The sequence below is a fragment of the Bufo bufo genome, chromosome 7 (assembly GCF_905171765.1).
Source record: "Bufo bufo chromosome 7, aBufBuf1.1, whole genome shotgun sequence".
NCBI classification, from domain to species: Eukaryota; Metazoa; Chordata; class Amphibia; order Anura; family Bufonidae; genus Bufo; species Bufo bufo.
The window spans coordinates 145,668,908-145,685,076 of NC_053395.1; the positions used below are offsets into that span (position 1 = coordinate 145,668,908).

General features: G+C 48.5%; 1 protein-coding gene across 3 annotated transcripts in view; it reads right to left on the bottom strand.

Moving 5' to 3' along the window:
* The window catches only part of TMEM237 (transmembrane protein 237), a 49,259-nt gene extending 36,083 nt beyond the window's left edge, over positions 1–13,176 (bottom strand). Inside the window, exons 1-3 of one of the 3 annotated variants that reach the window (XM_040440997.1) lie at positions 12,970–13,174; positions 2,789–2,820; positions 2,650–2,660 (exon numbers count right to left, since the gene is read on the bottom strand). In XM_040440997.1, the coding sequence (XP_040296931.1) occupies positions 2,650–2,660; positions 2,789–2,820; positions 12,970–12,984 (58 nt within the window). In that variant the 5' untranslated portion in view covers positions 12,985–13,174. Of the gene's footprint in view, positions 1–2,649; positions 2,661–2,788; positions 2,821–12,969 lie in introns of all 3 variants that reach the window. The other 2 variants (XM_040440996.1, XM_040440995.1) reach the window with 2 other exon arrangements.
* Between the last annotated feature and the right edge of the window lie 2,993 nt (positions 13,177–16,169).

The window sequence follows — 16,169 nt, forward strand, 5'->3', positions numbered from 1 at the left end:
CTTGGAAGAGGGCCCATACTTTTACCAAACATTATAGGCTTGATGTATTTGCCAACGAGGATATGGCCTTTGCTGTAGACCCCCCTGAGTTGTTTCACTTTGTTAGTTCTTAGTGTGTGCTGTCATGGAGACGACTGGGAAAATGAGTATTACACTCACCGGTAATCCAGTTTCCGGGAAGTCTCCATGACAGCAGATATATTCCTGCCCTTCTTTTGTTTTCAATAAACTTCTTTGGGTTCTACCCTTTATCCTGGTCTCCGTTAAAATACACCGGTGATGAGGGGAAGGGGTGGGGTTTTTAACCTCTCTGTGTGTTTTCCTGTCCTATCAGAGGGAAGTCAATCTCAGTGTGTGCTGTCGTGGAGACTTCCAGGAAACTGGATTACTGGTGAAGGTAATACTTATATATACAGTGGGATGCGAAAGTTTGGGCAACCTTGTTAATCGTCATGATTTTCCTGTTGGTTGTTACGATAAAAAATGTCAGTTAAAGGGAACCTGTCACCAGTTTTATGGTGTCCTAACTGAGGGCAACATAAATAAGTGACAGATTCTCTTAGCAAAATGCTGGGTCACTTTCTTTAATTGACCCAGTCAATCTGCCAACATCTTGTATTGAAAAGCTCCAGCTGATAATGATGAGTCATGAATATTCATGAGCTCCTGACTCTCCCCGCCCACCTGCTGCTGAATGAGTTTGTTTCCATATGAACCAGCAGCAGGTGGGCAGGAGAGTGGCTATAGCTCTGAATTAAATAGACGCTGTACTCAATGACATCACGCTGGACTCAAATCAGCTCATTAGCATGCGGCATGTGGCATCTTTGTGTGTATATTATGAGGTAACCATCTGTCACACCAGTAAGTGAATACATCTAAGGTACTTTTTAGTAGTTAATGATTGTATATAATTAGTTAGATTATAATCAAATATCCACATGACAGGTTCCCTTTAAATATATCATATAGGAGACACACACAGTGATATTTGAGAAGTGAAAAGAAGTTTATTGGATTTACAGAAAGTGTGCTATAATTGTTTAAACAAAATTAGGCAGGTGCATAAATTTGGGCACCACAAAAAAGAAATGAAATCAATATTTAGTAGATCCTCCTTTTGCAGAAATTACAGCCTCTAAACGCTTCCTGTAGGTTCCAATGAGAGTCTGGATTCTGGTTGAAGGTATTTTGGACCATTCCTCTTTACAAAACATCTTTAGTTCATTCAGGTTTGATGGCTTCCGAGCATGGACAGCTCTCTTTAAGTCACACCACAGATTTTCAATTATATTCAGGTCTGGGGACTGAGATGGCCATTCCAGAACGTTGTACTTGTTCCTCTGCATAAATGCCTTAGTGGATCTTGAGCAGTGTTTAGGGTCCGTTGTCTTGTTGAAAGATCCAGCTCTGGCGCAGCTTCAGCTTTGTCACTGATTCCTGGACATTGGTCTCCAGAATCTGCTGATACTGAGTGGAATCCATGCGTCCCTCAACTTTGACAAGATTCCCAGTCCCTGCACTGGCCACACAGCCCCACAGCATGATGGAACCACCACCATATTTTACTGTAGGTAGCAGGTGTTTTTCTTGGAATGCTGTGTTCTTTTTCCTCCATGCATAACGCCCCTTGTTATGGCCAAATAACTCAATTTTAGTTTCACCAGTCCACAGCACCTTATTCCAAAATGAAGCTGGCTTGTCCAAATGTGCTTTAGCCCACCTCAAGCGGCACTTTTTGTGCTGTGGGCGGAGAAAAGGCTTCCTCTGCATCACTCTCGCATACAGCATCTCCTTGTGTAATGTGCGCCGAATGGTTGAACGATGCACAGTGACTCCATCTGCAGCAAGATGATGTTGTAGGTCTTTGGTGCTGGTCTATGGGTTGACTCTGACTGTTCTCACCATTCGTCGCTTCTGTCTATCCGAGATGTTTCTTGGTCTGCCACTTCGAGCCTTAACTTGAACTGAGCCTGTGGTCTTCCATTTCCTCAATATGTTCCTAACTGTGGAAACAGAAGCTGAAAACTCTGAGACAGCTTTCTGTATCCTTCCCCTAAACCATGATGGTGAACAATCTTTGTCTTCAGGTCATTTGAGAGTTGTTTTGAGACCCCCATGTTGCTACTCTTCAGAGAAAATTAAAAGAGGAGGGAAACTTACAATTGACCCCCCCCCCCCCCCCCCCCCCCCCTTAAATACTCTCTCTCATAATTGGATTCACCTGTGTATGTAGTTCAGGGGTCACTGAGCTTACCAAGCCAATTTGAGTTCCAATAATTAGATCAAAAGGTTTTGGAATCAATAAAATGACAACAGTGCCCAAATTTATGCACCTGCCTAATTTTGTTTAAACAATTATAGCACACTTTCTGTAAATCCAATAAACTTCATTTCACTTCTCAAATATCACTGTGTGTGTCTCCTATATGATATATTTAACTGACATTTTTTATTGTAACAACCAACGATTTATATAGGAAAATCATGACGATTAACAAGGTTGCCCAAACTTTCGCATCCCACTGTATAATATATATATATATATATATAATATATATATACACACACACACACACACACACACACATACATACATATACACACACACATATCGAGTTAATTGAAGGAAAAAAAATAGTTACATACCCTGATATGTGCTTAACACCAGAAGGAAGGATTTCAAAGCAAGCAAATAAAAAAAAAATAAATAAATAAATAAATAAATAAAGTCAAACAAAATCAGGAGCAATAAATGTAGTGAGTATAAATTGATCATTCCATTTACCTTGGCATCGGTGGGAGGGCACGCGGTCGTGCCTAAAATTGTGTGTGGGGGGGGAATAAAATAAAATATTATGGGTAAGCATGTCAAATGTATACATAAGTGTGGCTTTAAATGAAACATATTGAGATGGCTCCGTCACACTCCACATATGATGTACGCACAATGTGGCAGATTTACTATTGAAAATCCACCAGTTTCCTAGTGTATTTTGTGCCACGGGAAAGCGCGTGGCTTTATGGGGAAAAAGGTATCCCTTAAATGCATCTCTGTGCCCCAAATTATAGGTGGTGTAAATTAAGGACTATACTTTTTTTTGGCGCACAGATAGAATTCTTGCATAGGATATAACGTACTCCTAATTTATAAAAGGTCCATGCAGCAGAATGCCAAATTTTGTCTAATATTCAGACTTTGATTCGTATTCTTAGTCAGTGTAAAGTGCGACACTATTAGTAAATCTGCCCCAACATGTCTACGGAGGGATTAAAAGTGCAGTAAAAGATCAGCAGTTGTGTGCACTGGTCCAGAACACATATTTCCTACTATCTGTATGATACATCCAGTCTAATCTGCTACATAATGTGACTACAGCAATGGTATGAGGACGCTACTGCACAGGTCAGCGCAATATCACACAAGTACAATACCAGTCGTATCACACAACATATCACCAACCGCTGTGCTTCCCATAAGATTACACCTGCACTTATTATTTCCCTCTATGTCACACAGTAAAAAGTGCAATATCAGGACGCCTTCTGTCCTGCGTGTCGGCTGCCACGTCCGTGGTGATGTGAAATCTATAAAACGCGCAGGTACTTACCACTTGTCGTTTCGCCATCATCAAAAGTCAGTGTTCAGTGTTCATGCAGGATGCGGGGCAGCTCCTTTACACAACACTGCTAACGCAGATCTCCTTAATACTCCCACAGAAATATCCCTCCAGATAAACTCCCGGATTATAAAGGTTAGAACCTTCTGTCCTTCACAAACAGGTCACAGCCTTTATACAACGCAGAGGCTACACTGGTGGCAGACAGCACACGTCACCTGTCCGTGCAGAATTTCATACACTGCCCAAACACACATAGTGGAAATGTGGCTGCCTGATCTGACTCTGATCAATCCATGTTGCTACATTAATCTATTCAAACTTCTGCGTGTCTATTATTATAAAAGCAGAGCTATTGGGGGCTTCGTGCGATGCTGACCCCTCTGCTGATAACGTACATACGGTGTCTATGGAAAACCACACTGTCGGAGATGAGACCAGAGATGCAGCTTTGATGCTGTGCTCCCAGCTTCAGCCCCCTTGTGGGGTTTGGATCCACCACTGATCAGTGCCTTGTATCAGAACCTAGCGATACGCCATGACATACACTCACTGACAACAAAATATAACAAACCCAGATAGAAAAGTCAGATTACTGCAAAACTCACCATGCAGTGAGGCTACTTTCACACTCACGTTTGGTGCGGATCTGCACAGACGGATCAGTTCAGATAATACAACCGTCTGCATCCGTTTGTATTATCTGTAACATGGATCCGTCGGAAGACAGATCCGTCTTGAACACCATTGAAAATGTCAATGGAGGACGGATCCATTTTCTATTGTGCCAGTGAAAACAGATCCGTCCCCATTGACTTACATTGTGTCACGACGGATCCGTTTGCCTCCGCATCGTCAGGCGCACATTAAAACGCTGCAAGCAGCGGTGGCCCTAACCCCTGGAAATGAGCAGTGTATAATGTGATGGAAAAATGAATCCAGCCAGTAAAGGAGACAATATGGACAATCACAATACATTAGAATAAATGCTATTTGCTGAAGTGACAAAAACCCTTGCATTGACTGAGCAGACAATTATTGGGAATGAACTGTTCCTTCTCAATACTTGCCTGCTGGTCAGTGCAGCATTCTCCAACAAGGAATGGCTACTGCTATCTCTCGTCCTCGCACACATTTATTGTTTCTAGGTAGCTGAGTGCCCAGAATCAGTGATTGAGATGTTCGCATGAATGATGACTTCACCAGATGAACGAGCGTTTTACTTGCTCATAATGAGCCTGACAGTTGCCCTATGTAAATCTGCCATTAGCCTCGTTCACACTTCAGTGAATCATGGATGTGTGCTGTCTGTTATCCAGACTTAAAGGGGTTATGACATGATTAATGTAAAAAATGAAAATCAGACATCATATAGGACATGACAATCTCTAAGGGCTCAATCAGACGGCCGTATGCTGTCCGCAAAAATGCGGATCGTTTTTTTTGTGGACAGTTCAGCATGTCTGCAAAAAAACGGATTGCATTCCGTTTTTTTTGCTGATCCATAGACTTTAATAAGGCTATGTCCTGATTTTCACAGACAAGTATATGACATGTTTCATTTTTTGCTGAGCCGTGCAATGGAAGAAAAGGGCCCCATAGAAGTGAATGGGACAGCAGCTTATCCGCAAAAAAACGAATCCGCATTTTTGCGGACAGCATACGGCCGGCAGAATGAGCCCTAACAAAGCTAGAACCAGCCCTGTACTTCACATGGATCCAGAGATCTCCCCATTCATTGCTCTGCTAGATTTATATCAAGCTGAAAGCGCAAGGTGGCGTGTCTTTTTTGCGGGAGCTAAGGTGGCATTTCCATTCCACTGCAGCTCTCTCCCCATGACAACTCAGGAGGCGTGTCTCAGCTCTCCCCATGACAACTCAGGAGGCGTGTCTCAGCTCTCCCCATGACAACTCAGGAGGCGTGTCTCAGCTCTCCCCATGACAACTCAGGAGGCGTGTCTCAGCTCTCCCCATGACAACTCAGGAGGCGTGTCTCAGCTCTCCCCATGACAACTCAGGAGGCGTGTCTCAGCTCTCCCCATGACAACTCAGGAGGCGTGTCTCAGCTCTCCCCATGACAACTCAGGAGGCGTGTCTCAGCTCTCCCCATGACAACTCAGGAGGCGTGTCTCAGCTCTCCCCATGACAACTCAGGAGGCGTGTCTCAGCTCTCCCCATGACAACTCAGGAGGCGTGTCTCAGCTCTCCCCATGACAACTCAGGAGGCGTGTCTCAGCTCTCCCCATGACAACTCAGGAGGCGTGTCTCAGCTCTCCCCATGACAACTCAGGAGGCGTGTCTCAGCTCTCCCCATGACAACTCAGGAGGCGTGTCTCAGCTCTCCCCATGACAACTCAGGAGGCGTGTCTCAGCTCTCCCCATGACAACTCAGGAGGCGTGTCTCAGCTCTCCCCATGACAACTCAGGAGGCGTGTCTCAGCTCTCCCCATGACAACTCAGGAGGCGTGTCTCAGCTCTCCCCATGACAACTCAGGAGGCGTGTCTCAGCTCTCCCCATGACAACTCAGGAGGCGTGTCTCATCTCTCCCCATGACAACTCAGGAGGCGTGTCTCATCTCTCCCCATGACAACTCAGGAGGCGTGTCTCATCTCTCCCCATGACAACTCAGGAGGCGTGTCTCATCTCTCCCCATGACAACTCAGGAGGCGTGTCTCATCTCTCCCCATGACAACTCAGGAGGCGTGTCTCATCTCTCCCCATGACAACTCAGGAGGCGTGTCTCATCTCTCCCCATGACAACTCAGGAGGCGTGTCTCATCTCTCCCCATGACAACTCAGGAGGCGTGTCTCATCTCTCCCCATGACAACTCAGGAGGCGTGTCACATCTCTCCCCATCACAGCTCAGGAGGCGTGTCACATCTCTCCCCATCACAGCTCAGGAGGCGTGTCTCATCTCTCCCCATCACAGCTCAGGAGGCGTGTCTCATCTCTCCCCATCACAGCTCAGGAGGCGTGTCTCATCTCTCCCCATCACAGCTCAGGAGGCGTGTCTCATCTCTCCCCATCACAGCTCAGGAGGCGTGTCTCATCTCTCCCCATGACAGCTCAGGAGGCGTGTCTCATCTCTCCCCATGACAGCTCAGGAGGCGTGTCTCATCTCTCCCCATGACAGCTCAGGAGGCGTGTCTCATCTCTCCCCATGACAGCTCAGGAGGCGTGTCTCATCTCTCCCCATCACAGCTCAGGAGGCGTGTCTCATCTCTCCCCATGACAGCTCAGGAGGCGTGTCTCATCTCTCCCCATGACAGCTCAGGAGGCGTGTCTCATCTCTCCCCATGACAGCTCAGGAGGCGTGTCTCATCTCTCCCCATGACAGCTCAGGAGGCGTGTCTCATCTCTCCCCATGACAGCTCAGGAGGCGTGTCTCAGCTCTCCCCATGACAGCTCAGGAGGCGTGTCTCAGCTCTCCCCATGACAGCTCAGGAGGCGTGTCTCAGCTCTCCCCATGACAGCTCAGGAGGCGTGTCTCAGCTCTCCCCATGACAGCTCAGGAGGCGTGTCTCAGCTCTCCCCATGACAGCTCAGGAGGCGTGTCTCAGCTCTCCCCATGACAGCTCAGGAGGCGTGTCTCAGCTCTCCCCATGACAGCTCAGGAGGCGTGTCTCAGCTCTCCCCATGACAGCTCAGGAGGCGTGTCTCAGCTCTCCCCATGACAGCTCAGGAGGCGTGTCTCAGCTCTCCCCATGACAGCTCAGGAGGCGTGTCTCAGCTCTCCCCATGACAGCTCAGGAGGCGTGTCTCAGCTCTCCCCATGACAGCTCAGGAGGCGTGTCTCAGCTCTCCCCATGACAGCTCAGGAGGCGTGTCTCAGCTCTCCCCATGACAGCTCAGGAGGCGTGTCTCAGCTCTCCCCATCACAACTCAGGAGGCGTGTCTCATCTCTCCCCATCACAACTCAGGAGGCGTGTCTCATCTCTCCCCATGACAGCTCAGGAGGCGTGTCTCATCTCTCCCCATGACAGCTCAGGAGGCGTGTCTCATCTCTCCCCATGACAGCTCAGGAGGCGTGTCTCATCTCTCCCCATGACAGCTCAGGAGGCGTGTCTCATCTCTCCCCATGACAGCTCAGGAGGCGTGTCTCATCTCTCCCCATGACAGCTCAGGAGGCGTGTCTCATCTCTCCCCATGACAGCTCAGGAGGCGTGTCTCATCTCTCCCCATGACAGCTCAGGAGGCGTGTCTCATCTCTCCCCATGACAGCTCAGGAGGCGTGTCTCATCTCTCCCCATGACAGCTCAGGAGGCGTGTCTCATCTCTCCCCATGACAGCTCAGGAGGCGTGTCTCATCTCTCCCCATGACAGCTCAGGAGGCGTGTCTCATCTCTCCCCATGACAGCTCAGGAGGCGTGTCTCAGCTCTCCCCATGACAGCTCAGGAGGCGTGTCTCAGCTCTCCCCATGACAGCTCAGGAGGCGTGTCTCAGCTCTCCCCATGACAGCTCAGGAGGCGTGTCTCAGCTCTCCCCATGACAGCTCAGGAGGCGTGTCTCAGCTCTCCCCATGACAACTCAGGAGGCGTGTCTCAGCTCTCCCCATGACAACTCAGGAGGCGTGTCTCAGCTCTCCCCATGACAACTCAGGAGGCGTGTCTCAGCTCTCCCCATGACAACTCAGGAGGCGTGTCTCAGCTCTCCCCATGACAACTCAGGAGGCGTGTCTCAGCTCTCCCCATGACAACTCAGGAGGCGTGTCTCAGCTCTCCCCATGACAACTCAGGAGGCGTGTCTCAGCTCTCCCCATGACAACTCAGGAGGCGTGTCTCAGCTCTCCCCATGACAACTCAGGAGGCGTGTCTCAGCTCTCCCCATGACAACTCAGGAGGCGTGTCTCAGCTCTCCCCATGACAACTCAGGAGGCGTGTCTCAGCTCTCCCCATGACAACTCAGGAGGCGTGTCTCAGCTCTCCCCATGACAACTCAGGAGGCGTGTCTCAGCTCTCCCCATGACAACTCAGGAGGCGTGTCTCAGCTCTCCCCATGACAACTCAGGAGGCGTGTCTCAGCTCTCCCCATGACAACTCAGGAGGCGTGTCTCAGCTCTCCCCATGACAACTCAGGAGGCGTGTCTCAGCTCTCCCCATGACAACTCAGGAGGCGTGTCTCAGCTCTCCCCATGACAACTCAGGAGGCGTGTCTCAGCTCTCCCCATGACAACTCAGGAGGCGTGTCTCAGCTCTCCCCATGACAACTCAGGAGGCGTGTCTCAGCTCTCCCCATGACAACTCAGGAGGCGTGTCTCAGCTCTCCCCATGACAACTCAGGAGGCGTGTCTCAGCTCTCCCCATGACAACTCAGGAGGCGTGTCTCAGCTCTCCCCATGACAACTCAGGAGGCGTGTCTCAGCTCTCCCCATGACAACTCAGGAGGCGTGTCTCAGCTCTCCCCATGACAACTCAGGAGGCGTGTCTCAGCTCTCCCCATGACAACTCAGGAGGCGTGTCTCAGCTCTCCCCATGACAACTCAGGAGGCGTGTCTCAGCTCTCCCCATGACAACTCAGGAGGCGTGTCTCAGCTCTCCCCATGACAACTCAGGAGGCGTGTCTCAGCTCTCCCCATGACAACTCAGGAGGCGTGTCTCAGCTCTCCCCATGACAACTCAGGAGGCGTGTCTCAGCTCTCCCCATGACAACTCAGGAGGCGTGTCTCAGCTCTCCCCATGACAACTCAGGAGGCGTGTCTCAGCTCTCCCCATGACAACTCAGGAGGCGTGTCTCAGCTCTCCCCATGACAACTCAGGAGGCGTGTCTCAGCTCTCCCCATGACAACTCAGGAGGCGTGTCTCAGCTCTCCCCATGACAACTCAGGAGGCGTGTCTCAGCTCTCCCCATGACAACTCAGGAGGCGTGTCTCAGCTCTCCCCATGACAACTCAGGAGGCGTGTCTCAGCTCTCCCCATGACAACTCAGGAGGCGTGTCTCAGCTCTCCCCATGACAACTCAGGAGGCGTGTCTCAGCTCTCCCCATGACAACTCAGGAGGCGTGTCTCAGCTCTCCCCATGACAACTCAGGAGGCGTGTCTCAGCTCTCCCCATGACAACTCAGGAGGCGTGTCTCAGCTCTCCCCATGACAACTCAGGAGGCGTGTCTCAGCTCTCCCCATGACAACTCAGGAGGCGTGTCTCAGCTCTCCCCATGACAACTCAGGAGGCGTGTCTCAGCTCTCCCCATGACAACTCAGGAGGCGTGTCTCAGCTCTCCCCATGACAACTCAGGAGGCGTGTCTCAGCTCTCCCCATGACAACTCAGGAGGCGTGTCTCAGCTCTCCCCATGACAACTCAGGAGGCGTGTCTCAGCTCTCCCCATGACAACTCAGGAGGCGTGTCTCAGCTCTCCCCATGACAACTCAGGAGGCGTGTCTCAGCTCTCCCCATGACAACTCAGGAGGCGTGTCTCAGCTCTCCCCATGACAACTCAGGAGGCGTGTCTCAGCTCTCCCCATGACAACTCAGGAGGCGTGTCTCAGCTCTCCCCATGACAACTCAGGAGGCGTGTCTCAGCTCTCCCCATGACAACTCAGGAGGCGTGTCTCAGCTCTCCCCATGACAACTCAGGAGGCGTGTCTCAGCTCTCCCCATGACAACTCAGGAGGCGTGTCTCAGCTCTCCCCATGACAACTCAGGAGGCGTGTCTCAGCTCTCCCCATGACAACTCAGGAGGCGTGTCTCAGCTCTCCCCATGACATCTCAGGAGGCGTGTCTCAGCTCTCCCCATGACATCTCAGGAGGCGTGTCTCAGCTCTCCCCATGACAACTCAGGAGGCGTGTCTCAGCTCTCCCCATGACAACTCAGGAGGCGTGTCTCAGCTCTCCCCATGACAACTCAGGAGGCGTGTCTCAGCTCTCCCCATGACAACTCAGGAGGCGTGTCTCAGCTCTCCCCATGACAACTCAGGAGGCGTGTCTCAGCTCTCCCCATGACAACTCAGGAGGCGTGTCTCAGCTCTCCCCATCACAACTCAGGAGGCGTGTCTCAGCTCTCCCCATCACAACTCAGGAGGCGTGTCTCAGCTCTCCCCATCACAACTCAGGAGGCGTGTCTCAGCTCTCCCCATCACAACTCAGGAGGCGTGTCTCAGCTCTCCCCATCACAACTCAGGAGGCGTGTCTCAGCTCTCCCCATCACAACTCAGGAGGCGTGTCTCAGCTCTCCCCATCACAACTCAGGAGGCGTGTCTCAGCTCTCCCCATCACAACTCAGGAGGCGTGTCTCAGCTCTCCCCATCACAACTCAGGAGGCGTGTCTCAGCTCTCCCCATCACAACTCAGGAGGCGTGTCTCAGCTCTCCCCATCACAACTCAGGAGGCGTGTCTCAGCTCTCTCCATCACAACTCAGGAGGCGTGTCTAAGCTCAGGAGGCAGTTGAAGGATGAAACTGAGCATGTGCGGCATCTCAGTGAGCCGGACAAAGCAATAAAAAAAAAAAAAACATACAGCAGATGGCGCTATACAGATACATTTTATTGAATAACTCAATGGCTATGCTACATTTTTAATTACATGTACTTATAAAAGAATTCAGATCCAGCACTATTTTTTGTGGGACAATCTCTTTAACTATTGATTTGAATTTGTTCACACATCAGTGGAAAAATCATGGAGACCTCCACTACTTTGGTCCGTGATATGGACCAAACACACTCATTGAAATCAATGGGTCCGTGAAAAGCCACTCCAGCTGTTGTGAAACTACAACTCCCAGCATGCATACTTCCTCTGCTCCTCTCAGAACTCTCACAGAAATGAATGGAGCATGCTGGGAATTGCAGTTTTACAACAGATGGAGTGCCGCAGGTTGCTGATCCTGCTCTAGAAATTAATTTTCAGCCTAGCAGTGTCCAAGGAATACGGATTTAGCATTACTTTGTCATTAGACTACAGTAGACGCCTTTTTCCACCTACATACTTATTTTGCTAAAACTTCACTGTTATTGATATGTAGTATAAACTTAACTAATAAGAAAGAATCAGCAAACAAAAAGAAACTTAGTTTAAAAACTATCAGGGTGAGCGAGGGCTGCGCACTGCCACCGGCGCTCACATTATCCAACTGGTCTGTCTCTAGCTCCTATGATCGGTACTGATGGCGCTCACTACCTGTGCTAAAAACTAGTAGCTCAGAGGCTGCCCCCCCCCCCCCGACATGTTTCGCCGAACATTCAGAGTCCTCAGGGGTCCGGGCAGTCTATAGCCTGAGTGGGCGGGAAGGCCAATCACGGCCTCTCTATCTTACTGGATTGCTTCATCCATTGGACAATCCCCTCCTCTTGTTCCTCCCTCCTGCGGACACACTCGTCATTCTGATACGAGCGCTCCATAGTTCTTCTGGGCATAGGCTTAGCGTATAGTCTACCTCTGCGCATGTCTCCTGGGGCACTCATTACTCGCACTGCGCAGGTCTAATTCTTTTCATACCTAGCCACTTAATTCTCCCTTTGTTATATTAGTAGTTCAGATGATGTGGATGGTAAAATATCTCATTCTCAAGGGCTTGTTTCAGGGGGACACGTCAAGTGCAAAAGCCCTCGCTCACCCTGAGTGTTTGCTGATTCTTTCTTATTAGTTAAGTTTATAATACATATCAATAAAAGTGAACTTTTAGCAAAATAAGTAAGTATGTAGGTGGAAAAAGGCATCTACTGTAGTCTAATGACAAAGCAATGCTAAATATGAATGAATAATGCCGCACCTATATGATAGGGTTATTTGATTTGAGTCAAGGAATACGGATGACACACGGAGGGAAAAAAAACAGACACTTGGACCAAACACGGATCATTCAGATAGAAACGGATGGATTTTCCACAGACATCAAAAGGACATGTTAACAAGGCCCTAGGCTGTGGCTGTACCTAGAATACACTGTCCATAGGGAAGGCACCGAGCAGTTTGCTAAATGTTACAAAATCATTGCAGCCAGATGGATGTTGCTGAAATGATGAAATCTCTGCGGACGAGTAGCTAATCATTTGTTTAATGTGTTTTGGTGATTTTTTTTGTAGTGTGATAAAAAGGCGCCGCTGCAGCCAGAAAGGGAGACCTGTAAACCGAAGTCATGTAGTTGTCCATTTCTGCTAGAATTCACCCAACTCCTATCTGCTGGGAAAGCTGTGGAACTCCCACTACTGCCATCATCCCAGCTCCCACCCACTATTCCAAATGAACACTGTAGCACCCTGCACAGCCTCAGCTTGTCACCCAGCTTTCCCATACACAGACAGCCATAGGAAATGCTACAGGCTGACAGGAGAAGTACATTAGCAGGGGACATTCACTCCAATACACTGCATGCTATAAGCCGTGCACTGTGGAGCACACACATCGCTCACCCGGGTCCTGTCCATTGGATGACGTCCGCCTACACCCGGTGACCCGGTCACTTAGAGCTGGAGATAAGACAGGAGCATTTACTCCGTTGTCATGAGAACCGCGGCACGGCGACTACTTCCGGTATCACACGTGACTTCCTCTCCTTCTCCCGCTGGCATTGGTCTGTGGAACGCAGACGTGTGATTGGTCGCCGTTGTCCTGTGTTTTCATTGGCTGCCGTCCGGCGGCTCCCCGGTCGCTCTTATACAGGGAGTCATTCAGAATAGATTTGTGAGCCGTGTAACACAGAGCACAATGCTGGGAAATAAATGTATTTATACAGATCTTAAAAAGCATTAAAATGGCTTAAAGGGGTTGTCCACATGTCCCGTGAAGGGAGCACGCTTACCGGCATTCTGCATTACACATCAGGAGCTGAGTGGGTGCCACCTGTTTCACACAGCAGAGCCCCTGATCGTAGACAACCCCCATCACAGATATGTAACCCCCCCAGAAGTCATGGTCAGTTGTGACCACAGCACCTGGACAGTCAGTTGGATGCTAGGGGCAGCCTCCATTGACAAATCCACCCCCTCCTACCAGCATTTCAATTGCTGTGGCAACCAAGGGTCTTCTGAAGGCTCCCAGGCCTGCCATTGTACAGTTCCTATTAAGCCCTGCCTCAGACACACTGCAATCTTACCATAGACTGCAATACTATTTGATTGCAGTCTATGGTGTAAGCAATCTAAGGATTGTAGGTTCACGCCCCCTGAGCAGACATCATAAAGGGAAAAAAGATCTTTTTTTTTTTTGTTGCTTTGCCTCCCAATTAAAGTGATCAAGAAGTTATACATACCCCAAAATGGAATCAGTAAAAACAACCGCTTGCCCTGCAATAAATGAATCCTCACACAGCTGCGTAATTGGAAACATAAAAAAAGTTACTGGTGCCAGAATATGGGGCTACAAAGACTTTTCTTAAAGGGGTTGTCCGAGTTATAATATATATATATATATAGCACTGCGCTCGTCGGCTATATCACATAGAGCTTCAGGTTAAGTATTTATACTTTACCGCTCTACGCCGTGTTCGCGCTTGGTCTCGTGTACCGTATCGTCTCCGGAGTCTTCCTTCCTCTTCAGCCTGCCAGGACCTACGCGGCGTCCCACGTGATCCAGCCGTCTTCTCGTGGCGTCCCACGTGATCCAGCCGTCTTCTCATGGCGTCCCACGTGACAGCGGCAGGAAGCAGGGCGTACTTTCTGGGTCCTAAGATACCTCCGCTCTATTGGAAGATATGGTCAGTGTTGCCAATGTCTAAAAGACATAGTATAAAGACTTAACCTGAAGCGCAGTGTCTAATATAAAAACTGTCCTTCAGTAATTGTGGACAATATACAGGTATATGCAGGAGGAGGTGATATGCTCAATAAGAAGAACTAAAAGAACTGCTGAATAATTGAATATAGCCTCAGGATATGTGGACTTTTTATGTATCCCCCCCTTTGCTATATATGAAGGTATGGAGATACATATACTGCTGCTGGTATCAATACCCTAAAAGGGAGATAATCTTATTGTATGAAGATACTGCTGCTGATATTAACACCCTAGAACGAAGGTTTTATTGAGTATTTTTTTTTTTTAAATCAAATCGTTTTTATTAAACAATAAATACATAATAAAACATAAAACATTACGTTGTGTTTCCTTTTCTTTACATTATCCACCGTGTGGAATCAGTGAACAACAGTAATCATAAATATATCACCACTCAGTTTTAACACGAATCCGTACAATACGTGTACACTTGCTAAAACAAATATTTTAGATATAGAATTACCAAGAACTTAACCATCCCAACCTCCCTCCCCCCCTTCCCCTGCCCTAACCCCCCCAACCCTAACATCTGGTCTTGACCATCACAAGCCTATATAACCACATGGGTATGAGATAACCATTCACTCCACATTTTATCAAACTTCTGAGGACACCCTCTCTTCACATACACCCCTTTCTCAAGTATCATCATGTCATTCACCTTCCGTTCAAATTCACTCAGTGTAGGCGGACTCCCCTGGATCCACCTCATAGCAATCAGTTTCCTGGCCACATATAGCAACCTCCCCACAACGACCTTAACCGGTTCAGTCCCTCCAATCTCAGACACATACCCCAGAATACACACCTTAGGATCTTTTTGAATTTTTAATGTCAGTTTACTATTAATCATATTTCTAACTTCCTCCCAATAATTACCAACTACTGGACAAGACCACAGCATATGCAACAAGTCTGCACCATCTTCCATACACTTTGGGCACTTGTCATCACTTCTTACTCCTATCTTTTTCAGGAACACCGGTGTTTTGTACACTCTATGTATGATAAATAGTTGGGACAGTTTGCCCTGTTCACTTAAGGACACCTTGGGGACTGCTTCTAATATATCTTCCCACTTATCCTTAGACATATCTCCCACGTCAGCCTCCCATTTTTTCATTCTTGAAAGCGGATATCCCTCTAAGAATTTTTCCAGTAAAAGAGCGTACACCTGTGATATTAACCCTCTTTTTCCCCCACCTGTCGGAAGAACAAGCTTATGAACCACCTCCATTTGAGCTATCTCACATCCTTTCCGCAACGTGACCTCAAGGGCATGCCTTATTTGAAGATATTTATAGAACCACTCCCTAGGGATATTAAATTCCTGCTGCAGGTTTTGAAATGACTTACATATCTTGTCCTTAATTAATTGTCCAATTCTCGTCACTCCATAAGTTTCCCAGTTCCTAAGTCCTGGTATGGCAAATAGTTCTGGCAACAAGTGGTTCTTTCCAATAGGAGAAAGTTCACTAATACCTCCCACTCCTCTTAGCAGCTTCACTTTTGCCCAAACTTTTTTCATAAGTTCAATAAGAGGGAGTTTTTCCCTCCCAGCATGCATTCCTGAGCCTTCCAGAATGCCCATGAGGTCACGACTGCCCAGCCAATGCTGCAATATCTGCCCAGTCATGTCCGGTGCTTGTAGATCAATCCATCCCTTAAAATGCTGACATTGGGAAGCCAAAAAATAAATCCATGCGTTAGGGACAGCTAGGCCCCCTTCCGACTTAGAATACTGTAATGTCTCCAGTTTGATCCTAGCCTGTCCATACTTCCAAGTAAGATCTCTAAATATAGAGTGAATTTTCTTGAATCTATCCAGAGGGATCCA